The sequence below is a fragment of the Lineus longissimus genome, chromosome 2, assembly GCF_910592395.1.
Source record: "Lineus longissimus chromosome 2, tnLinLong1.2, whole genome shotgun sequence".
In the NCBI taxonomy this organism is placed as follows: domain Eukaryota; kingdom Metazoa; phylum Nemertea; class Pilidiophora; order Heteronemertea; family Lineidae; genus Lineus; species Lineus longissimus.
This window is the reverse complement of record NC_088309.1, coordinates 9,390,780-9,415,881: the sequence shown is the minus strand read 5'-3', so window position 1 is coordinate 9,415,881 and position 25,102 is coordinate 9,390,780. Positions and strand designations below refer to the sequence as shown.

The 25,102-nt window shown below is 40.1% G+C and overlaps 1 protein-coding gene across 2 annotated transcripts; it reads right to left on the bottom strand.

Annotated features, from left to right (window-relative positions):
• Nucleotides 1-550: 550 nt before the first annotated feature.
• Nucleotides 551-24,934, bottom strand: LOC135482546 (C-myc promoter-binding protein-like). 2 transcript variants are annotated; one of them, XM_064762664.1, is made up of 31 exons: nt 24,785-24,934; nt 21,610-21,825; nt 19,824-20,127; nt 18,906-19,095; nt 18,169-18,225; nt 17,782-17,851; nt 16,942-17,108; nt 16,475-16,710; nt 15,851-15,917; nt 15,077-15,277; nt 14,551-14,726; nt 13,955-14,132; nt 13,403-13,544; nt 12,912-13,113; nt 12,519-12,720; nt 12,291-12,331; nt 11,676-11,949; nt 11,126-11,450; nt 10,685-10,909; nt 10,312-10,455; nt 10,054-10,068; nt 7,744-9,126; nt 7,155-7,398; nt 6,810-6,861; nt 6,395-6,656; nt 6,000-6,168; nt 5,641-5,794; nt 5,239-5,437; nt 4,918-4,975; nt 4,462-4,637; nt 551-4,050 (listed from the first exon to the last, which is right to left on the bottom strand). In XM_064762664.1, exons 3-31 carry the CDS (start codon nt 20,117-20,119, stop codon nt 3,914-3,916), a joined length of 6,042 nt encoding a protein of 2,013 aa, XP_064618734.1. In that variant the 5' UTR covers nt 20,120-20,127; nt 21,610-21,825; nt 24,785-24,934; the 3' UTR covers nt 551-3,913. The 2 variants fall into 2 exon arrangements, with proteins under 2 accessions (XP_064618734.1, XP_064618735.1); XM_064762665.1 differs by lacking the exon at nt 10,054-10,068.
• Nucleotides 24,935-25,102: the final 168 nt, after the last annotated feature.

Sequence of the window (25,102 nt, the reverse complement as noted above, 5' to 3'; positions counted from 1 at the left end):
ACATCGGGCACGTGCTTTAACCCACTAACACAAAAACGCCCATCCGGCACGTGCCCGTCGTTTGCAAACCTACGATTATCAGATTATGCTAAGTGGCATGATCTATTTATTCAATAATTGTAATTTACCCAGGTGAGGCCTGGGTAATCAAACCAATCAATGAATCGTGTGGGAAGGTTATTATGTAAGAGTATATACATGTTTCAGTCTATATCTCTCTGATCTGGGGTATTAATTGGGGGAAAGGGGGGGGGGGGTCCAGCTAGGGAGATTATAGTATAGTATACATGGATGGAATGTGTGACTTGCTGCTTACAAAAGCTACGGGAACTGCTACCCTGTTTCATATCTTTTTTGAAACAAGATTCAAAGCAGACTTCACACGCCGGAAGGATCGGGTCGGTCTCATGACAGCTTCAATGAAGACGCATCCTATCATTCCTAAAACCATAATTTTCTGTCTCAATACTCTCATCTCTCCTCATCCAGATTTCGTTGTGTCCACAACACATTTAAATTGACATCAATACATAAACAACAGCAACAACAATTGATTTTACGATTCTAACATTTATTGATTTACATGTAATTCAAATTAGGCAATTTCTAGGTGTCATTTATTTCCAGTAATAGAGCGACACCAGTATCACAATAGAATTCACTTTTAACAAGCATTATGTACAATATTACAGGTGTTAGGCCTATGCCAATTTAACAATGAACACTTTAACTTTACAAGAAAACTAGTTGCACCATTATACATAAAGATACTCACCACTTGCACTTGGTGCCAGATGACTTAAAACCGCAATGAGAAATTTTCTCTTGATCTACAGCTGGATTCTAAAAAATCTTGGTTACAATGTTTTATTTTTATAATGGATAATATCTTAGCCTCAGTCTGACCACAGAAGTTTTAGTGAGACAACCATAACCTCTTAGTTTGGAAGTTGACACCGCAATGTCAGTATAGTGTGTCTCACCAAACACTGCTAGTTTGGAGCTGTCATTTTGCCAAAAGCTCATTAATTATAGTTAAAGCTTAGCACTGAATATCATAGGATTTATGGTACTTTACCATTTAGCTGCGACCAGTGAAATGCACTAAAAAAAACACGGATTTCTAAATACTCTGCATAGTCAAAATGAAAGTTCATAGATAGATAAATGTTGTACTCCGAGTCTGAGCTGACACTACAAATATTTCTCAAATCTTCTTGTACAATAATTAAAAAGAAACTCTGAAATAAGAGAAATGATGGAAGGAAAATTCAACTAATGCTGCTGCTGTTTACAGGCAGTTCACTTTCATTTCTTATAGAAATGTGAACCCCACATTCCTGGGGCCATACTGAACTGACATAAAAAAACTACCAGTACTGACATAAGAATAGCCTACAGGAATATCATTATAGTCAGGTATGAATAGCCACAACATTCTTTAAAATTACCTTTAAATTTGTTTTAAAAACAAATGTTGCCGACTCAATAAAGAGGAAACAATGCAACACAACTGTCTTGATACATCCAAGAATTGCCCTAGTAACAGTAACACTGTAGATATCATTAACACCTTCAACGCCGAACCACGTAGATCTACGTGGCCCAAATCCCCCCTCCCCTTTGAGCCGGTTATCGGAGTCTCATGGCCTTCATGAAAGAACTACGCCATCGCCGTCTTTAGGGCAAGGCAGGAAGGACTTTTCATTTCCTACCTTGCCCTGAAGATGGCGATGGCGAAGTTCTTTCATGAAGTCATTTAAAGTTCTGAACTACGCCATCGCCATCTTCAGGGCACGGAAGGAACTGAAAAGACCGTTTGATCTTTTCAGTTCCTACCTTACCAGTTCTTTCATGAAGTCCATGAGACTCCGATAACCAGCTCAAAGGGGAGGGGGGATTTGGGCCACGTAGATCTATGTGGTTCGGCGCTGAAGGTGTTAAAGCCGCATACATGTGATATACTACTTTGCATCTAGGCCTAGCGCGTTAACATTAAGATATCACCATTATCAACAGCTTTATTTACACAAAAGTAACAGGTTTAATTTAAGGATACACAATGCCAATTGATGCATCAATTAATACATATACATATGATTAGCCAACACCAACTTTTCCAAAGCATAATCAATATATCCTTGACAAGAAATTTACACAGTAATTCTGTACAAGCGAGTTCGGAGTTATTCTCAAGGAGGAGTGGCCAAAGATCCTGCTGAGCAGGCACAAATACAGTGTAAAGTTTAGTCCTACAGAATGAAGTTGTTAGATGACTCTCGGATCTCTACAGACATTCTACCAACTAATTACTGCACACCTCTGGGTGCATATCTGCAGCACATTCTGCAAAGGAACTCTGTGAACTTATATTAGTATCGGCCTCGCCTTATCTAGGGACACTGTTCCTTTAATCTTAGCTGAAAGGAAACATCAAGACATGTCATTAAGTTCTTGAAAATGAGAACGCCCTTCCCTTCAGACCAAAAATATATCTTTTAACTTCAACAAGCCTAAGTTATTGTACATCGGTTCCTAAATACTGTCATCCCGGAAACATTTGTTTGCCTTTTATTTTCGCGTTTACAGATAATCGCAAAAATAAATGACCACAGAAAAGAAAATCTAACTGAAATTACTGTCGTGGAGTTGTCAAAATGCTTAATTAAAAGTACACTGAGGTTATTTCCGAGTTCACAGGAAGTGACCCCTCCTCCTTTGTTATAAGGACTAACTAATTCATCCTTGTCTATTAAAAACAAGCCAAAATATACATTTGTAAACAAAAACAAGTGGATAAGCCAATGACATCCTCTCAGTGCATTCATTCTTAAAGATGCCCCGACCTAAATGACACAGAGACATCAGTATGGCACAGAAGTACAAAATTGCAAATTAAACACACCAAGCTATATGTTTTAGCATGAACAAGGGCAAGAGAAGGGAATTCTGGAAATAACAACACTTTTATGACCAAATGATGCACCATAACTGACAAATGAAACTACGAGGATCACATCTGTTATTTGGTGTAGTTATTCCTGTTATTTACTCAATCCCCGACTTGGAGAAATAGCCAAACCAACTCAGCCAAGTTTCAAGGATTTGAGGAAAGTACAGTCCTTAGTTTTGGTCACACTGAAAACCTTCTTTTTTTTACTTGATATGTCGACATTACCCTAATTATTCAAGTCAAATCATCAGGGTGTCATGATGCATCCTCCATAACATGAATGATTCCCTTTTAGATTAAAGGTAGTCCTACAGCTACTGGATGGAAAGGATTTCATATTCACCAACAGTGATAAAATCTATCAAGTTAGTAATCAAAATATATCAACAATTATGGAGGAAAACAGCCAATATATACAGATAATTCCTAAATGCCCTTCAGCACGTGACGCATTAGAGATGACCATCTTACAGGAAGATCATTAACCCGCAGAAATGTCATAACTGGGAAGTAATTTCTGTAAATAAAGGTTTTGTACAAATCTCCAGGACTAAACTTTAATGCAGTCTACCCTTTACCCCATATTTGATATTTCGTAACTTATCAGCTCTGTCAAGCACGTCAGGCTTGATAAAATATGTTCACAACAGAATTTGACCCCGCTGAATGTACCATTTTTAAAAGCCTGATGGTCTAAATATCAGCTGAATATAACTGTAAATATGTATCTAGGATTTAAAGATGAGCCTTATAAAAATCGGTATAGCTTTATCCTACAGTAAAGTTTTGTTGAACCATTGCTTAGAACACAATGAAAAGTGGTAGCCTTCAGTATGTGACTAGTGTAAAACCTCAGAAAAGTTTTCATACAATTCAAAAAAGAATTTAAGGATATTCGAAAGCTGAATGAGGGACAAGTATCAGTCCAAGATATTTACATAGAATCATGAAATAACATCTCTATAGTTTAAGGTCACTGAAGATCTTCCGACACCAAATCACACCGACATTTGGTGGTCGATCGTTCGGCTGGATGCGGCTCATTTCCCGTGAGGATAGCCTCTGGAAGGCAAATCGATATTCCCGATCAAACGCATCTGAAACAAGAACATACCAAATATGAGCAAATGAAGAAAATCCTCTTAGTAAATCTAACACTCAACTAGGCATTAGGAATTCTTGTGGACCGTTGTTTTTTTTGGAACAAGACAAAGAAGTTGTGGAGAGGGGTAATCCTAAGGCCTACCAACTTCTGAAAGCTTGACCTAAGGGGACTCCCAAGTGGTAAGTGGGCGCTAGCTTCATCTGTTTCAATGACATATTGGGGTGGCAAATTATGAAACGGTCTCAATTTTACTAATTCTAAATTGAATCGGAAGCCAATCTTCACCAAATAAGTCACCATTGCATGATATTCAAAGGTGTAGTATAGTATTCAATGACACCCGATACCCTTGACACAAAGTTCCATAATGAAATACTGTTAAGGAATTGATAGTCTTTCTTACCATGATCAATGTCCTCTCTTCCACAGGCAGTGAAAGCCAAATAGAGAATTTCTCGGTACATGCTCCGATGACGATTCTTGCCAGCCTGTGCCACACGTCTACGTTCCTTCAACACAAGTTTCATCGGCGCCACCATGTCATTACACTGGATATCCTGAACAATTTGATGCATTATACTGGAAGAAGAGAGTGTCATTTAGCTATGTGCACACCAATAGTCATTAGGACAGTAGACATAGACAGCTCAACACAGATGTACATAATGAGGCTGTTTTCCGAGGAGAAATATCTGTTAAACACACAAATATATGTAGGTGCTATCCCAATCTTGTACTCTTGTGTAAATCAAGTGAGAAGCCGTGAAGAGACAACACGAATATGAATACCTTGAAGGTAGTTTGAAAACCGAACAGTATAGAAAACTCCCTGACACTTGGACATTTTCATGTAACTTACCCCTTTGAAAATGATGTTTGCTCAGTCAGAAGAGCACTGACTGTCCTTGATTGAGAAGCTGGAAAGAGGAAATGGCCATATAAGGTGGTAAGTTTCAGTTTTTTTCCCTCAGAAGTGAATGAGAATTCATGAGCTACAACTTACGGAACCACTTTTATGGTTCTTTAGACATTGCAGGCAATAACACCGAACATTTTATTATCAATCAATGATCAATACTCCTTTGAACTTTGAGTCAGCGCCGCATCGGCAGAAGTTGACAGAAACTTTTGTGGCGTGAAGTACATCCAAAATTTATATAACTTCTGAGTTAGAACTTACTGTTGTTCCACATCGAATACATAGGCTTGCCAATCTCTTCATGAATTCTCGCATTGTCCCACTTGAGGCGAATGAGAACGTGTCGACTGTCCCCACCAAACCACGTTGCATTAGATGGTGAGCCCTTGTTAGTGCACTTGGCGGAAAGAACTAACCCAGGAAGATTACTGGAGACATCCATTCGTCTGAAGTACCAAATCTGAAGGAGACAAATGAAAGTAGAGAGGTTTAGTGAAATAACCAAAAGCATCCCATGCAGAACTCAATATTGGTTTGTGGTTTGCTTGTTTAAACAGGGGTCTTTTTTTGAATAGACTAGCCATGAAATTTGAGTTGATGTAGAAATGCTTTATTCGGAGGACTAATAAAAGTAATTTCTTCACTATTCTTTCTGTAACTTACAATATTCCAGTATATGATAGGATGATCATCGACAAAGTCCGACTTGCTGAGACATGAATCTCCATCTTGTTCCAGTAAGTTCTCCACTTCTTTCCTCAATACCAGTGGACTCAAGTATGGCACAGAGATGGGGTCAAGGCTCAGAGGCTGTTTCCTGTCAAGTAAAGATTAAACAAATTATTAGACACTCCAAGTTTTGTTCAATTAGGACTGTCGTACTTTTTTCCCAACAAAGTTGTCTGTAACAAAATGTTATGCATGTAGTTACACACTTGGCTGCTGCTGGGCTCCTAACACAGCAAAGAATGCTTCAAAATGTTGAGGTGACAGCATTAATGACTTTATAATAAAAAGCTTACCTGTTAGGCCCTGAGCCACGACTTTCCTCATCTGGTATGGGGTCTTTTCCTGTTCTGTATGGACTTGCTGTTCCATTGGTTGCAGGTGCACACTCGCTTGTGCAGCGCCGCCGCTCAACTTGTTTGTTGTTTACAATGGGACCTTTGGCCAAATGGGAAGGACTAAAGTCTGAAGAAAAAAAGTTCGATCAAATATGTAGCCCGGTCTGGTTTCTAAAGTCAGTGGTTGTAATAAGTACCCTCTAATGCCCCCCAGAGTTTGGCTGTCTGGTTCTGTCGTCTGGCCAAATCTTTGATTTTCTTCTGCTTTATACCATGGCGGGTGACATTAAGCAAGGAAACTGAAGCAATGTCAGAATCCAAATGGTCTCATTTCAGATCTGGCACCAACTTACCAATTAGATTACTCCCTTCTTGTTTCTTAGGACTGTCACTGTCTCCACTATCTGACTTGTTCTCCTCCAGATGCAGCAATATCCCATCTTCACTCCTCACAGAATTAACTGAATGATCGCTGGTATTATGAACCTTATTCTGCGCAATGAGCTTATTAGTGATTGGGTTGCTTGGTCCTGAGGGCAAGGACTGGATGCTCTGAACACTCTCTGACGAGTCACTTGGCGTTGTTAAAAGTGTCCGGTTATGACTTCGCCAATCCTGAAGAAAAGATTTGTCACAAATTTATTCAAACAGACATGACAAGTTAGGAAAACCACTGGTAACACTTTTACAGGTACCACAAGGTTATCACTTCAAACATTTGTTGGGTCAAAAGGCCATCACAGCTTAGAAGAAAAATGTCAGTCTTACCTTGATATAAATGTGTAAAAATGGCACTAGTCTCTTAGCACAGAACTGGCACCTGAAATGATGAAAGTGCACAATATTCAGCAAATTGAAAATCACCCAAAAAGAATTGTCAATTAACCGATATGTCTCATCAGCCAAACACATTTTTCCAACTTTTGATTTCGATGCAGCTGATCAAAATTAAATTTGCAGGAATACTATCATTATCTAATATTTCTTATCAACGCGCTTAGAGAAGTCCTTTCATTTCGGAATGTCTCAAGAGATTACAGCAATACTGGAATATGAGCTACTATCATTCTCATGTCCCGATAAAATGTGCAGTGAAGTACTACATGTACTTACGAGGTGTTCAAGTTCGAGTCGTCTGCTGACCAACCAGCCATGATCTCCTCATCATACAACAAAGAATTACAATGCGAGCACCGTGAGCAGCTGCTCATCTCCACATCCATGGCGATATTATGAAGCGACTGCGGAAGACTTGGCGCTGAGGAGAATTTAGTGGTGTCTAAACGCTCCAGGTCCTTTACGAGATCTTTCATGGGGATGAGTTTCTCGATGGGAGCTTGGCTTGGAGCGCTGGAGCCTACAACCAGATAAAAAATTACACTCACTGTTCACAGATGGTTTATAGAAGAAAGAAACTTGAAGACAAGCCATTTTGTACACTGAACAGTTTTACTTTTCAATTGCTATTAAATTGGTACTTTTCATTAAACTTGGAAAAGTAAAGAAGTCAACTCGGCCCCCCGTCCTGCCGAAAAGTGATTGGTTTCAGATAAAAAACTTTCTTAAACATTTTCAACCGAAATGCCCTCGATGAATTGCTGTGGCTATCCACAAACATTTGGTAACTTCCGACGAACCTAATCTGCCGCTTAAAGAATTCCGAAGGAATGCCGCTATTATTACATACTCAGTGTCCACTCACCTAGTTTACTGGAAGAGGAATTCCGTGGTAAATTCTTGGCGGCATCCATATACTGGCCCATCTCCTCTAGAATGTTATCACTCCGACTAAGATAATCGACGCTAGCCTCCGACGCACGACGCCAACTCTTATAAGAAATATCATCCGTATCAGAAAACATTTGGTCCAAAGCGAAAGCCTTTGGCAGTGAACTACCCGTTTTTGAACTACTAGTTGGTGAGCTAATTGATGAAGAAATGGACTGCTTCAGTTCTGTGATTCTACTCGTGACATTCTTCGCAGCCAACTTCAAAACTTCTGAAAAGGATTCACTACGTTGCATCATGAGGGGTTTTGCTATATTCTGCGGACTGGACACAGCACGTTCTGTATCGTTCGCCTCCTCTTTCTGAGGTGACAACGGTGACCATGGTTCACCGTCACTATGGTAACTAGAATTCGAACTCTCCGATATCCGGTACTGCCGCCCACTCGAGGCAGCTGAACATTCTGAAATAGTATGCAGGCGAGTTCGTTCAGGGAGTTCATCCTCGCCACCGTTTATAAAGAGTCTTTGGCACTCACTATTCGAATCTGAAAAAGGATCTAAACTAGCCAAGTCAATCAATAAGTTTCTTTTCACAGCCTTCGCGTTCATATCTGCTGGGGCACTGTCTGAGCGACTTTTCACTATAGTTGGCGAACCTGTTCCACTTTTTAGAATTGTTGGTGATGCGGGGCTGAAGTCTGTACTACTGTCACCACCTGGACCCAGATTTAGAGTCAATAAATCTGCAGACGGACTCTGAACAGAGTTCTGCTCAGAACGCGCAACAACATTTACAGCACCAGTTTCTAAAAACAAACCCAACGGGTCATTTTCTGTCACAGGCGTCCTTTCTAGCACACTAGTCGCCGCCTTTGTCTCCGCGATAACACTCAAAGCAGTTGGAGTCCTTGGCTCCTCGAAATCACATAGAATATCCGGGCCAGGGGCTAGGATCGGAGCAATACCAGCAAGACAAGCACGCGCCTGCATCCTACTGGGTTCTAAGTCATCATTTTTTCTTGGTGTAGTCGATTCGCTACTAGAATTTGTCAAATCAGACACCAACTTGTCCTTCTCTATCACATCTCCCTGCATTGAATTCTCATCCCCCCGTTCAGCACTATCCTGTTTTTTCATGCCGATACTTGTCATGTTCGGGTCACCACTCCTATGACGAGTCCGCCAGGAATTTTGCAAACCAGCACCACCTAATCGTCCTCGGCGATTATCACCAGCACTGCGATGTCGTCGCCGTATTCGTTCGTTTGAGTTCATGTCTCCTGCCCCCAATCCGTCAAAGACACTTTCATCGACAGACGTCTGACTTGTCATGAGCAGGCCTGCAGAACTGCCATCTGAAGAGAAAAGATGGAACTCCCGATAATTATAAATAGAATGGAAGGAAGAACGTACAAACATATCTCATGATAATCATGAATGGTCTTGGAGAGAAAAGCGATCATGTGTTTAACATGTTTTGAGTACTATAAAACGATTCCAATTATGTTCTTTTCCTTCAGTAAAATACTATATGACTGTCATAACCTGCTGAAATTATACCTGTCCTTTGTCTAAGTCATAGTACAACACTGCAAGGTATATTTCAGTAGCTGTGGTGAGACTTAGAAATATGGTGTGCAATGTAAAGATGGGAGAACAACAATAAACGTCGGGAAAGCTTTACAATAATTTTATAGGCGATTCTCCAAAATGACAGTTAACTTTACACGACAGCGTCAGAAAAATTTCTCAGCCGGAGTATATACATGTTGCCCCAGCTTCACTAGGAATTGCATGCCAAGCCAAATTTACCCAGGTGATGAATATACATGTGTATATATAAAGCCATGTTAATCTTTAAGACATACGAATGGCTGAAAACCGGCGCAGCCACAGAAATACATCAGAGGTGCGTGGAAATGGCAGAGTCATGCAGTTGTGTAGCAAACGATCACCACAAATCAATTGACATGAACAGACAATACATGTAACATAGCACTATTGTGTATGAATATTCTCAGTATGGTGTGTGCCAAATCATTTGGGTCTGATCAATTGATAATTGGTCGATTAATTCTGGCATTTACACGCACCTGTGATGACATAAATGGGAGTCTGTGTTGGCAGAAAGAGAATATCCTTCAATCTGCCTATAGAATAACCAATTGCCAAAAAGGTTTACAAGAATAGAAAGCCCAAACAAGCAGTAATTTGAAGAAGCACCTTTACACATTGAGGAACATAATACCAATCGGGTGAACAACAACTACTGCCATACTTACGGATATGATGTTGTGCTGCATACATTAATCAAAAGGTAGAAGATAAAGTATTTGCATTCCAAGAAGTTGGCAATAAAAGCCAGTGGCATAACCAACTTGACATGCAAAACTTGCACTTGAGTTCACTATCACTCAAACTGATGTAACACGAGCAATGCCTGTGGAAATTCTGTGGTCTACAGCACCAAAAAGGGTCGATGCGGTTAACAGGATTCAAGATTTGGCCAACAACGTTGTCAAAAGGGGAAAGCTACTTACAAGTGCTTCCCATCAGTGTGCCTATGCTGCTGTTGCTCCCAACACTGCTCAACGACCGCCGCACAATACTTCCAACTCTTTGTCGGAAGTCATCGACTGGAGGGTCTATTGGTTGGAAAGAGGCCACTGTCACTCTTCGCTTGCCTGAAAAAAACAACATGAAAATTTTGTTAGAAAACATGGAGATGACTTTAAAAATTGCAGGGTGTCGGGATCTTTTCAGGGATTGACGGCAACATCTGCTGCCTGGGAGCGCCAGACAACATTAACATGGAAGAAGTGAGAAACTTTTCAATGATTGACAGCGATATCTGTTGCCTATGAAGGCCAGACACAACTGATTGCCACAAAATTTCCCCAGAAAAAAACATACCGATAAGGTGTTCCCTGGATGTCTTTCTTCTCGGTGAGTCCTTCACGACTTTTTCCACCTTGTCCACCTGATCGATCATTGGTTTCTCTGGAACTTTTGCCTTGATCTGCTTTTCTTCCACGCCGGCAGGGCTATCGAGGTCAAGAAGCTCATTGCTCATGGCTTTGGAAAGGGACTGTGCATCTTCCTGTGTCATGGAGCTGTAACCACGGTCAGACACAACATCTAGAAAGGAAAAGGCACAAAAAGTAACCAATTTCATTTGTGTCCCCCCCTTATAAAGATTTAGATTGAATCCCATATCATGATGTTTCAAGATTAAGATTTTCATTGATCCATAGTTAGTCTTATGAGGACAAAGTCACAACCAGAATGCAGGGATAAGGTCACTTAACGAGATTGTTATGAATGAAGCCATGAAGGGCATGATTAGCTACATACCAGTACTGCCTCCGTGAGCAGCACCAACTGCAATCAAGTCATTGACAAACTCAGTCTTCTTTTTCTTCTTATTCTTTGTAATCTCGGCCCCATCCTCGATATCAGCAACCAATCCAGAATCCTTCTTTCGACTCTGTTCCTCATCGACCACTACACTATCCATGCTCGTCACATCAAAATCACTCTCCGAGTTTGAGTACAAGGAAAGGCTGCGCCGCCGCAGTGCTCGGCGGAACTGCGCCACTGCTATGATGGCATTTCTTAGTTTAGTCCATAACAGGTAAGCATTGGTTGTTGAGGTAGGCCACCGGCTCTCTAACACAGCCTGATGAGAAACAAAATCATGTTGACAAATTACATGAAAATTTGTAAACAAAGCCAGATTCCTTAAAAGGTTTATCACAGAAATAAACAAGTCAAGAACCAGGAAGACCAAAATTGGTGTCAAGAGCTCATTTGACCAAGCTTTCATGGGTACAAAGTTCATAGCCAGTGAACTTATTAATATTGTGAGTGTTCCAGCAGCAAACCTCAGGTCTGATCTACCCACCTTATTATAGAAACCATATGTGATAGCATTGGGCTGTATCCCATGCTTCTTCATCTCAAAGAGCAGTTTGACAGCCAAGACAGGTTGCTGGTAGACACCGCAGAGCTGCATGAGAACCCTGTAGCAGACCTCATCGGGCTGTGGGAGACGTGCGGCCTGCATCTTGACCAGGACATCATAGGCAGTGTGTAATGCCTTTGTCTTGGAATGGGTGGACTTGGCATAGGAGGGAAGGTGGATGAACCACAGACTGAAGCAGTGGCCAAGTAGGCACCTGGAAGACCGAGAGAAGATTCTAGTAAGCCCTTGACCTTTGGTATAGATTACTTGAATATGGGAGAATTTGTCAAAATATTTCAGACATCTAAAATGTGGATCACTTGAAATTTGGGCAATGTTTTGAAATAATCTGGACCCACAATCTATGATCAAAGGCATCATCATATTCAACAACTTGATATTGGCATGACCACATAATGGGTGATATGAATAAAGACAAGCAAATGCTTTTATCTAAATATCCATGTACATTTACACTAGGCCTTCCTGTACAAAACCAGAGTAAAAGCATTTGCTAGTCTTTATTCATATCAACCAATTTCTTGAAAGACTTACTTGGCCCACAAACTTGGTTGTGTTGAATGTTCCTGAGCAATCTGAAAGTAACGAAAAGGTTTTAATGATTCAATGTCCAAATTCAATGACCAAGTTCGAGCAGATGAAATTCCACAGCACATATACTCAAGTAGGAATGAGTTTGGATCAAAGAATAAAGGCTACACCAAGAGTCTCCTGCCAAATCCACTTCAGCAAGACAAAGAATCATTCTGTACTGATACTTACTTTCTGGGCAGATTTGATCTCTTGCTTGGTTCGTCTTGCCATGGGGCTGTTCGGACACTGACTCTGTTTGGCCGGAGTGAGCAGGGGGCGCTTCATGGGTAGGAAGAGCTCAGGCTTCAGCTCGGGGAAACCATTGTAGCTGTACTTCTCACCAGGAGGTAGACCCGTGGGTTCAGGTGGTGTTATGAGCACCGTCAGTTCACTGAAAATGACAGAATAATAAATAGAAAACATGGACATTTTCGTGGATTAAAACTGATAACAGTTATGTTCAGAACTTACATATGGGTTAGGTGGTTCAAAACCATGTCAACTTTGACAGAGTCATTGAGATGATTTGAGAGAGAAAATGATCGGAAATTTCTCCTCTCCGAGTCACAAACTGAGACTTACCTTCTCCCCGAGTCGTCAAGTTCAATCAAACGAGGCTCATCTGAGTTCTCATCAACCTTCTCACAGCACTCATCAAAGAATGCTAAACTAGCATCCTTATCAGAGATGAACGTCCTTTCTTCAATGAAGCGTATGAATGTTTGCGTCTTCATGAACTGCTGGAAAAACTTGTGGTACGCTTTATCACGGCTTCGGAGGAATTCTGGAATTACAGGTAAACAGGAGAAATATTTGATTGAATTGAATGATACAATATTTTGTGAGATTATTCTAGACACAACATCTCTTCAGAGAACAAATAACCGTTTGTCTGTTGGCCACAACTGTTGCCAAATGCGGCACCATAGAATTCAGACCATTTACCGGAAAGCCCTCAATGTGAACTTTGTACTGAGGATACCATTTGTGTAATGATTGATTTTATCATTGATTAAATATCTTTTTTTCTTCCACAAAGTTATGAAAATAATGTACTCCTCAAATGATCTTACCTTGCATATTAAAAAGTGACGCGGCATCAGTTGTCCCAATTGTGGGTGCTTTGGTGATCGGCAGAAGGTACTGTTTGTAGCCTTTCAGTAGGCAGGCCATGAATCTCAAGAAGGCTTCCTGGATCTCTATTTCAATTAGCAGCTTGAATTGAAGAAACGAGGAGAAATAAACACATGAACAGTTTAGATCCGGACATTACTGATACTGAAACTCAATGGTCCTCACTTGCAATCAGCAAAACGTCTTTATCGAGATTGATCCAAGGTACAAGATTCATCAAGTGGCTTTCTGTACCCTTAATAATGTAACATCAAGGAGGAGGCTGAGGAAGAAGCCAGGAATTCTAGAAAGCTACACTGGATGAACCGAGGAAGGGAACACTGAGCTGTAACAACTCATCATAAACTTACAGTATACTGCTGTGAAACAGCTCAAAGAGGCACCAAACACATTTCATGCTCTGCTTTGAAAAACAGTTTTACTTGATAAAAAAACCCACAGAAATATTGCTTCCTTGATAATATCTGATATTCTCTATTAAGTGTATGTACCTCTCTTCTTCTTCTCCTGGAATCATGGTCGAGAGGTGCCATTTCTAAGGACACCTCAGGGGTGCTGCAATTGGAGCCCATATCACAGAGGGTTTCAAACAACTCAGTCAGGGTCTGCTTCAAAACACGCAGAGGCCTCTTAGGCAATAGTTTGTAGTTCACAGCTCGACGTTCAGGCCTACAAAGAAAACAGAAGATATTGGATTTAAAATTAACTGCAATACATGCAATGTCACCTGCCTTATGGAGAACCACCCTGGCTTGAGGACACTAACGAAAGTTCCTAAATTGGTAGTTTCTATTTCTCGACTTCATCAGGACACCATCAATCAACGTTATTGCAGTAAAATTTATGATACAATGTAAAACTGTGACTTATGGTAAGAAGATCATCAGCAATATCAGGGCCAGGTTTTAGGAAAGCATGTTAGCCAATAATATTATCCCGACATTTCGCTACATGTGCTTTGATGTCAATGAAATGACATGTCAGCATGATGTTGTGAGCTAACAAGTCTCCTAACAACCGAGCCATGGAATCTTGAAACAGTTCAAATATTCTTCATTTATAAACACAGCTTCTTGACTTTACTTACTGCGTAATTGTAACAGTGTCAAGATCCACACACGTCACATCTGAAGGAGGGTCATACAAGTCAAAGTAGCGGCTGTCAACGCCGACAATGAAGGGACAAGGTGCACTCAGGACGCCTGAGAGACCTAGCGGGCAAAGAGGAATGTAGGGGCACTGCCAGTGGGCCGGGAAAATCATCTGGAATGAGCAAATGAACACAATGTGATTGAAGAAAAAAACATTTCATAGAAAACGAGTTGCCAAGGAATACTTAAGCATTTTTTTAGCTTCACCATAAAAATCCAGCAAAGGTCTAAAAACCTTTCAGTAGGTGGTGCTCTAATTTCATAGCATGAGTATGGATAACTGCTGTGTGGTCCCTGCAACCGTCATATCATTAATCCTAAGGCATTTTAAACAAAACTAGATACTCCACCTTGACCCTTGGATTGGTGTGTAAGTCGACTGGCTATTTCTTTCTGCAAATTTATACTAAGCTGTTCACAAGTTGATAAAACTGCTGTATGGGAAGGGCAAATATAACTTACAGCAGCCATAGCTTCAGCTACACTGGTGAGGACTGCCGGTCGTAGGGAGTGCACCAGGATCTTGTGTTCCAACAGAACAAACAGTAGGACGTTAAGACAGTTGTCGGGACCGAGGTTCTTGAGCAAGGTCATGAACGAAGCACCACTCAAGGTTAATGGCGTTTCCTCCGGCTGAGACAGACACAGGGATTCATGATTCAACTGAAAGATATGAGAGAGGCAACTGTCATGATGGGATTTAAAATCTGATGAAGATCAGTAAATTTTATGAATTTCAAGGACTAACCCACTATAAACTGGTGTATAAATTCATTCTACATCTATTTTTCTTCTAATAAACTATCAAGCAGTTGTGTTAGGTCAGGGAGGGTTAACATGTAACCACAAACTGACCTGAACGTCAACAAATACTGGTACATGTAACTCTCATAACCAATGAGTCATATATCCTCTACACTTGTACGTGAAGAGTCATGTTTAAGTGGAGAACACTTAGATTAAAACCCATTGACCTACTCTGATAAAATACATGAGAAAATCACAAGTAGGAAATGCGATTAAACGCCTAGCAGGAAACGGATATGACCGACTCCAATTTATAGCTAATATAAATGAATCACATGTTGATTAGGCCTGGACAGTTAAGAACAAATTTAAAGGCCTATTATATTGGATCAATACTTCTAGAAATCCCTAATGAAAGGCACCTTTGATAAGCAATCTTTTAAAAATCGATGACGACCAATTCTGATGTTCAATATCTTAGTATCTTACCTGTACAAGTATTTTTGGCCGTTGGGGTGAGGGAAATGGAACCTCATGCATGAAGTGGCTAATGTGTCTGAAAGAGAAAGTATCATGCTAGTAATCTTTGGCTGAAGTTAACTTTGATCCCGGATCCTACGGTTCACTCTGTACACACACACAAGTTTCTTGGGACAAGTTCATTTGCCACCAACCACTACCCACATCTTCAAAACAATCAAATCTTTCATCTTGATTTCCACAGAAATTATATGACTGTCTTGAACACTGGGTTTTATTTTCTATTTTCAATTATGACTAACAATGACAATTTCCTCGGCCGTCATGAAATATCTACTGATGCGATGGAAACATGAGGCAGGCCAACTGACTCGTCATTGATTGGTTTTATCAATCTTTTTCTTAATTTCCTAATAATCAATTCTACAGGATATGCCTTTCTAAGGTTTAATACTACAGTTAATGGGTTCAGGGAAGAGCTCCAATTTCTCTCGATTTATAGAAGAAGCAGGAACATACTGCGTATTCCCCGTCTCAAAATTTATAGTGCCTTGTATGTGCCTTTATGTGCCTTGTATGTTGGTTGGCACTCTTGAGAGTAATTAAAAGAATATAAGAAAAAGTTCCACCAACCTTTCCAGAGGCACAGTGTGAGGCCCCACAATGGATATCCTATAAAGGTATGACAAGAACTTCTTGAAGGCATCAAAGAAAGGCCAATGGGACAAGAGACAGATGCTCTTGTTGATGTGCACCGTCTGGTGACTGTGGGCTGATTTAGGCCCCCTGAGGCCAAGCAGTCGCTTCTGCAACTCTGTCAGCTTTTCCTCAGGGTATTCTTCATAGAATGTTATTGCAGCACCATACAGCTGAAATTGAAGTGTGATAAGATAAAGAATTTCATCACAAAATGATGAATATCCATTTTTGCATTTGTTTCTCTTTATTATCTTAAACTATAACTGCCTCATGAATAGGATGTAATCCTCTTGGGCCCTCAAAAATCTGAACTGAAAGTCCTTCTGAATGTTAAAACGACTCAAACAAGAGAGTGGGTGTCAACAATTTTTTAAAGTGTGTCTTCTCTGGACTTATTTTACCTTTTCAAAATTTCCAGTCAGAATAAACGTTGAGAAAACAGGTAGCGGGTGTTGAGATTTCGATGACCAGGACTCTATCGTTGCTCCCATCGGTAAGCAGAACATTGGCACGTTATCTGGCATGGGGAAATTGGGGTGGTCTTCCAATGGATATCTACTCAAGGTGCCTGAAAGAAAAACAGCCACTGAAACAGTGCTCCCAGACAAAACTGGCAAATAGATCTAACAAACTGGACACAACCAAAGAAGTGTATGATTTTATAAGCTGCCACTGTGTGATTTTTTTTCCATTAGCAAATTTATGGTCGGAAAGAGTGTAACAGCAACACTCCCCTTTGGGTTCATCAGCTTACACAGATGATACATCGCCACAATGATAACATCAGGTCACCAGGTATTTCCAGAATGACTCATCAACAGCTGACTATTTTAACTGTTTACACTGTGCTATGCTCATACAATATTTTCCAACCAGTATTGGACGTAACCATCAGTAAGCCTGCTTCCTGATTATATCAGAGAGTATTCTGAATCAACAGAACCGAAACCGTGCAGGGAAGCCGAAATAAGCATTGATAGGTTTTCAATAAATGATGCGAGACAACAAGTGGTCAGATTGACAGATAACTTGGTTTGACACATCATGAGAGCGTTTATTGATGAATGGCTGTATAGTAAGGTAGTCAAGTTACCAGCCTTTGTGTGTAGGGCATCCAACTCTGAATTAATGACATTACACGTTCATTGCATACATCCATCATATCAGATTGTCAATGGAATCCACTGCTCCTGATCAGATTGTAGCTTTCTTCTTCAAATGTTCTAGTAAAGGTGACTTACCAGCATTGTAGGCTATTGTATTTGTTTTGACCATTGACTTCTTGTAACACAAATATACATCAGACCCGACCTGAAAACAAGCACATCCAAATTAAGGCTCAAGTCAACTAATCAACATAAATGTCACATCTTCATAATATCATAATAGGAAAAATACAAACACAGCTAAGCGAATTTTTCGATTTTTTCTGCATCAAATCAAAAGGCAGTATTCATTCGGCGGATATGACGTTGGTAGAAAGAAGCTTCAGATTTTGTAATACAATGCGTACATTTGATTATTGTAGTTCTTTTGAAGGGTACCAAGGGACGGAAACAAGTCTGGCTTTGTAACGTAACTAACCATCACCACCTGGGTTACCGGGCTGTATTCCTTTCTACACTTACCATGCCTTTGTTGAGATTTTTTGGTATCTGGCAGAATGCATGTGGTGGTGTCTCTCCCTGAAAACAGCAAAAAATCATTTTGTTTTTATACTTGCAGAACAAAGAAGACATAACACCTCAATTCTCATACCAGAAGATGGTGATGTGTACGTGTACCTCCAAAAACAAACCTCATCACGCCCATAAGTATGGCATCAAGCACAAACTTTTTCAGCAACAGCACAGCACAGCTTTATCTTTTTTAATCATTACCAACCAGGTAGGTGCAAAAATGGGATTTGCCATTACATGACACTCATTCATCAGTTGACAACATGAAAATGCTCTCAAATATTTGCAAAGATCAAAGTGTCATCTGAACCTGCAGAAATGTTATTTGTTGCAGGTGATGAGAGACATGGAATACATAAACACCAAATCTGTTATCAACCAGAAATGCCTCAGAGGAGAAGAAGATGACGGAGTTACTGTCTTCAAAATATTTTTACTCCGACTAATGTCTGCCATTCCTTATAAAATCATGTACAAGACTCTTTGAACGAGCTCTCTAAAAGAAGAAAAATGACGGACCTGCACACTGCTTCGATTTCTGCCCCATGGCAACAGGCCGATATCTGCCTGTCGTAAACCAATCCGACCAACATCACAGCATCATAAATTTAAAAAATTGTGTTGTATGCTCTGAATGTCTGAATGCTCCTAGCCTAAGGCAAAAATCGAATGTCATCCTAACATACCTTGTTCCCCAGAATAATGCAAATATCTGTGACCGCCAGAGTATCACTTGCCGCAGACTCATCTGCCCGCCGATACGTTATGTAAATGCGACTACTGTTACTGTTGTTGACATTAGCTGGTCGTCCTTGGGGAGTCATGTATACAACCTCGCATCCCAGCATCACACGCTCCTTGCCTTCATATAGAACTCTGAAAAAATAACAAAGGAGTGATCAATAGCTCCCCTTGGAACAAACTAACGGGTGTGATCACTCTCACTCCCCATTTTGTGACAGCAAGGACAGTGGTATGCCACCTGGGATGATAAAAATGTTGTTCCCCATAACCAATCCCCATGCCAAATCTCCTAACATAATTTCATTGTTTTCCACCCCAACAGACAATTATTCAAAAACATTGAATCGACTGTGTATCATTCGGTAGCCAAGTTCAACCAAATGATGACGACACACATCATTACAGACAACAACAAAGTACACATACCATGATCTATATTAATGTATTCTTGTCAGGTTTCCCTCTTAAATCTAACTTAACTGCTCCTCTATCCAATACCACAAACAACTCATGCATGGCTGATGTTCTAGATACATGCAACAGATCTACAGCACTTCATCAGCAGGGAATGGGCTTGTCAATCCTTTTAGTTTCCTCACAAATGGAACAACAAGCTGTGAAAGCTTCGAATTTCACGACTGCCAGAAACTCGTCCTTGGACCAAACAGCAGAGTTGGGCAAGAAGCCGAACCAAATGACTGCATGTGGTGAACAGCAATCTTTTTATAAAGATTTATGAATGACTTTTACTTTAGGTCTCTTAGCTGTTTATACCAAACAATTTAGAGATCAAGTCAGGGAAAGACATTTCAGCCTCAATGAATGAACTGTGATGTCACCGAGACAATGCCAGAACTTACCCAATATCTGTGAGGGACGGCTTATTACGCCCTCTCTTGTAGCACAAGTATATCTCCGGACTTCGTAAACTGCCATGATTCAAATCAGCGGAGTGTCCAGCAGGTGTCTTCTCTATGCAGGTGAATCCCTTGGGTGGTTGTTCCCCAGTGCTCTTATTGATGACCGCTATATCGATTATAGGGTCTTGCTTGTGTTCAGGTTTCAAGATGGCCTCGTTTGAGTATTCTTCCAGTGGTAGCGGATTATCGGGCAGACCAGCAACGACGAAGTAATCGACTACTCTCTTTTCATCCATCTTTGTCCCTGAAAGATAACTTCTGGATCAAACTCTGCATCAATCAATTATTTGAAACAACATAGGAAACCAAAGTTCTTGCTTGAGAAACAAACAAATGCAATTGAAGTCACCTTGTTGCACTCATTGGTGAACGAACCTGGAGAGGATGATATCATCAACATTAAAGCTGTGGTAAATCTACGTTACCATGGTAATTTAACTGCGTTAAAAGAGCAATAGCCGGGAGGACCATCTTATATCATTTCCTACCCTGGCATGCCTGGGGATGGACAGGAAAGGTTTTGGACTAACGACAGATGAAATGGGCCCATAAATAAATGTAGCGAAACTTAAGTGACTGCTCACTCAGTGTTCTCCACACTTTGAGTTGGGGGGGGGGGCGTAATCTATTCTACGTTTTTCTTAGAAAGGCTCAGAATAGATTTATACCTCAACCGTTATTAATTCCGCCTCAACCGATGAAATGAAGCCTAATCATCATGACATCAGAAATTTTAATTTTTAGGGGTACATGTATGTAGGCCTCAACACAAGGTGTCGAACTTGACAGCTGTTGTCTGGGTCATCCCCAGGCATCTGACCTACATGTACATACATGTATGCCTGTACATAGAATGATAGAACATCTGAACTGACAAACATTCTTCATGATTATTGATTTTTTTCCCCATCAATCAATGAACCAGGAGTAAACATGAGGTGCTGCAATACACTATATCCACTGCGTGTACATCTGCTACGAAATACTACTAAAATTATACTTCACTTGGGAAATATTAAGGAATATCTGCATGCTTTTAAAAATAACTCCATTCAATTTATCTACCAGTTCACGTGCCCATTGTGTGATGCGGTTTACTGCCTTTACTTTTATTACAGTCAGGTGGTATAGTCTGTTGTTTATTATTAGTGTCTCGCTATCAAAAGCCAGCCAAATCAATATGAGGCACTTCTTACTTCCAACCTCCTATCACAAATGCTAGATGCCCAACAAGAAGGCAATTTATTGTAAATTTGTACCCTTTTTGGTATCTACAAACTGTGACAGTATGAATCATCGATTATATAATGAATGGACCAGCATAACCATCTGCGAAACAATGAGCTCATTAGGCCTGAGAACATTGACAATGAAGAGAGTTGCCTTCCTCTGAAAATAACCAGACTCTATACTGAGTTGCCAGAAGGTCTTGTTCTGATGTACATACATTTCCGCTATTGCCAATAGCAATTTAGGGAGATTGATGGCCCCAGCCAGAGGTAATATGAATCATTATCTTGGACACCACCAGGGATTGAACGAGCACACACCGAGTGACTGGCTATATGGATAGAATGGAAAGGATATGGAAATACAGCCCCTGTATTTCTTTTCTAATCAAGCACATCATGTCATGTAGGGCAATCCATGCTGTAGACTGTGTGGGCAAGATTACATGTTTAAAACTATTGTGTGCTAAGGCTGTCTTTAGATGCTAAAAACCTACCTTATGTGTTAGCAAGCTGTAAAATGTATCCAGTTTCTGATTATGTCTACCACTAGGTAGCAAAAAGTAGTTCATTTGTACTCCTCATCATATGTCTTCAGAACAAAAGTTGAACCAAGAGATATGCTTCTGAATATGCCACATCCTGAACTTGCACAGTCTGAATCACATCCTGAAACTCTGAGAGTGAATTTCACTTTATTTAGAATGGACTTCCTAAAAAAGAGAAAGGAACACAAAAAATAAGATGACGTTTATTCAAAAATATCATTTATAAATAACCAATAAAAAAGATGTCTCCTCTTATATGGTGATTAAGTCTGAGAAGAGATGAACACATCAACTGAGTCTTTCCTGCAAACATAAAAACTCTTTAGGATACGATCAGTGCCCAACAAAATAATGCTTCATCAGACAGTGCACACAGGCTTTGACAAAGGGGCGGTGAAACGACATGCGTAGGATGCAGTCTAGGGTTTTTGTTATTCTTGTCCTTGTGAAAGTGTTCTGAAAGTGCCACTACAAATGGGCTCTAGTAATACAGTCAGTGGATTTAGGCAAAGCACTTCACGTGCACAGCAACGTGAGCAAATCTGCCTTTTTGACACAAAATTAAGTGTGGACACACGGGGAGTATGAGTCACATACGAGGCTTTGAGTTTGACAGGGGGCTGGAATCTATATTTCATTATTTGACACAAACAAATCCACTTTTTCTTCAAGGCATGAAAATTCTGATCCTCACACACAGTCATTACAGGGATTGGCACTATCATGATTCATCTAATCCACAAAGCTCCACATCAAGGGAATATGCCACACGTGCTGCTTTTAGGTTTTTCTGAGGTTTCTTTCCAAATATAGAGTAACCATTTTCACCAACGAAGTGACCAGTTGGCAAGATTCTTGGAAGTCTCGACAAAGAGATCAAATGAATTGAACAACCAGTTGTTTTATAGGGATTTTCTGTAAAAAACACCTCAGTGCCAATGCCAGAAACTAATGTTCTTAATCTTACTCCAAGGTATGTTTTAACCATCTCAATTTTTGTTTTCTTCACACGTCCATCAATGTGGTTTTTTCATGCCACACAAAACAGCCCCAAATCATCATCATTGCAAGATTCGTGATGCAATCAAAACATGAAATTGGTTTGTGGTCAGAAATGATCATAATAGATACTTGGAACAAAGTGCTGTGCTGCTTCTACGGTGTAGGATATTAATTAGATTGCCTTGAATGTTTCAATTTGACAAATTATTAGGTCAAACTAGTCAGTAAATTGGTATTATCATTATTATAATATGATCTCTAGAAATTGTCCCACAGCCTAGATTTCATTCTTCTTGGGTGAAAAGCTATGCAACAAAACAGACATAAACTTTTGAGTAATGTGAACCTTATTTTTGCAAGCTTTGTCCTTTTCAAAATGACCAATACTTTTCGATATTTTTATTTTATCTGAACTTGTGTACTGTATATTTAGAGTAGACAGTCAGTGTCAGTGCAGCATTGATTCAGGCCAAGTCGAATATTCATTGTAAAGAAGGGATGTTGATTGATGTAGTTATAACCCTTTTCATAGTCTGTAAATTGATTCTCATAAACAACTTTCTTGAAAGTATATCTTTAACTTCAGCATTTCCCAGTAGTTATTTAGACCCATGAATTATGGGAGATATTATCACCCAGAACATTTAAAAAAATCAATACTTGCAGAAAGACACTTCATAAACACACTATCTGCATGTAAACACACCATTCCAAGCCCACAAACTAATCAATTAAAACTGGAACCTTTCCAGAATTTTTATGGCGTCTCTCATGTGATGTGAAAGTAATGGAAAATTCTTGGCATACATAAACATACTGTTATAAAACAGCATTTTATTTGTTTTCTTGATGCAATTTCTCAACCATGCATGCAGCATTGAAGTAATACATCGTTTGGCAAATATCCTACTCCAAGCACTCAGCTGAGGATGACTCATCCTATTGAATAACAGACAGCTTTACAGGATGGCTGTCACAGCACTCGGCAGAAGTAGACTTGGCACTCTCAATCAATGACCATGACTGGTCTGAATAAAAAGTAATTGAGAAAATTAACAATACCCTATAATCAACTGTGGAATATTTCAAATAATTACATATCTTATTGTTAATGTACCTCGTACCTCACTTCAGCTCCCCACAAACCAGCAAATGGAATCACTGATTTTGGTTAGATCATCACAGACACCTGCAACAAGAATCCGTGATCGCAAACTGTGGTCAATAGGCCTTATCGAAGAAGACGAATCAGCGCCAAAACAAATCAAATGTGCACACTCAGAACACGTCAGAAGGCTTAAGCCGACTCAAGACAATGCCCAGCGACACGGCGCTCCTTTGTTCAAGGTGAAACGCATGACTCGTCAGCGTCAAACAATCTTCTTCGAAATCGTCAATATCAAACTCAGCGGTTACCTTTTTGACACACATACATGTAGCAGCAGTTACTATACAGCGACATCCCCTGTCACTGTTCCTTTTATAACTGTGATGAACACGGGAGATGCCTTGTCAAATGAACCACTTTGCTCCCTCAGCCTCTGAGTCTGACCTCCTGAAACTGATGATGGGTAACATGGTCATCATCCAGCTCCTCACTACCAGCAGAGAACATTCAACATAGGCCGATGTGCAAAACACCCATGTCCGGCCTATAGTGGGCCTACCTATCATCAGGCATGTCCAACAGCGGCATCAAGAACCGCTGGTGGCATCCATGCGTAAATTATTTCAGCAGCATCATAGAAATAAAAGAAAAGATCCACATTCAATATTCATGACAGTTTCATTCTCTCAGTCAGAAAGAAGAAAGACTCTTCTGGCGGCTCTCAAACAAACTCATTCATAATTTCATAGGCTACATATCGTAAAACTAGGCCTAAGCCTGCCTATAGGCCTACCCAATGTCAGGAAATGAACAGAAACTCTTTATTATTTGCACTGCTCCACCAATAGCTGGTCAGATTTTCGCGACGCTAACTGCAAGTTTCGGAGCGCAGAGTCGAAGAAGCGAGATGAGCCAAGAAGGTGAAAATCTTAGATAGCCAGCCTGTGTAGAAAGTGAAAATGACATGAAAATGGGAGCTCCTCCAACCAGTAAGTGTCCAATTCACCAACTTACCAAGTTCACACTTTCACAAAACCGATATCAAAATTATCCTTGAATGTTTAGTGATCATAAGAAATAATGAATATAAGCTGTAGACGTGGAATAACCACATAAAATCAGTCAAAAGATCACAATATTTCACTTTTATGAAACGAAACGACGTCCGCCATGTTTTGTAGCAGGTGTCAACAAAAATATTCATCCGCATTAATATCGTTGAAACTCGATTTTTAGAGGTAGATCTTTCCTTAAAATGTTATAATTCAATTAATTGATAGGACAGAGTGTAGTTCTGAAAGTTAGTTTTAACAGCTACACCGATAATAGATA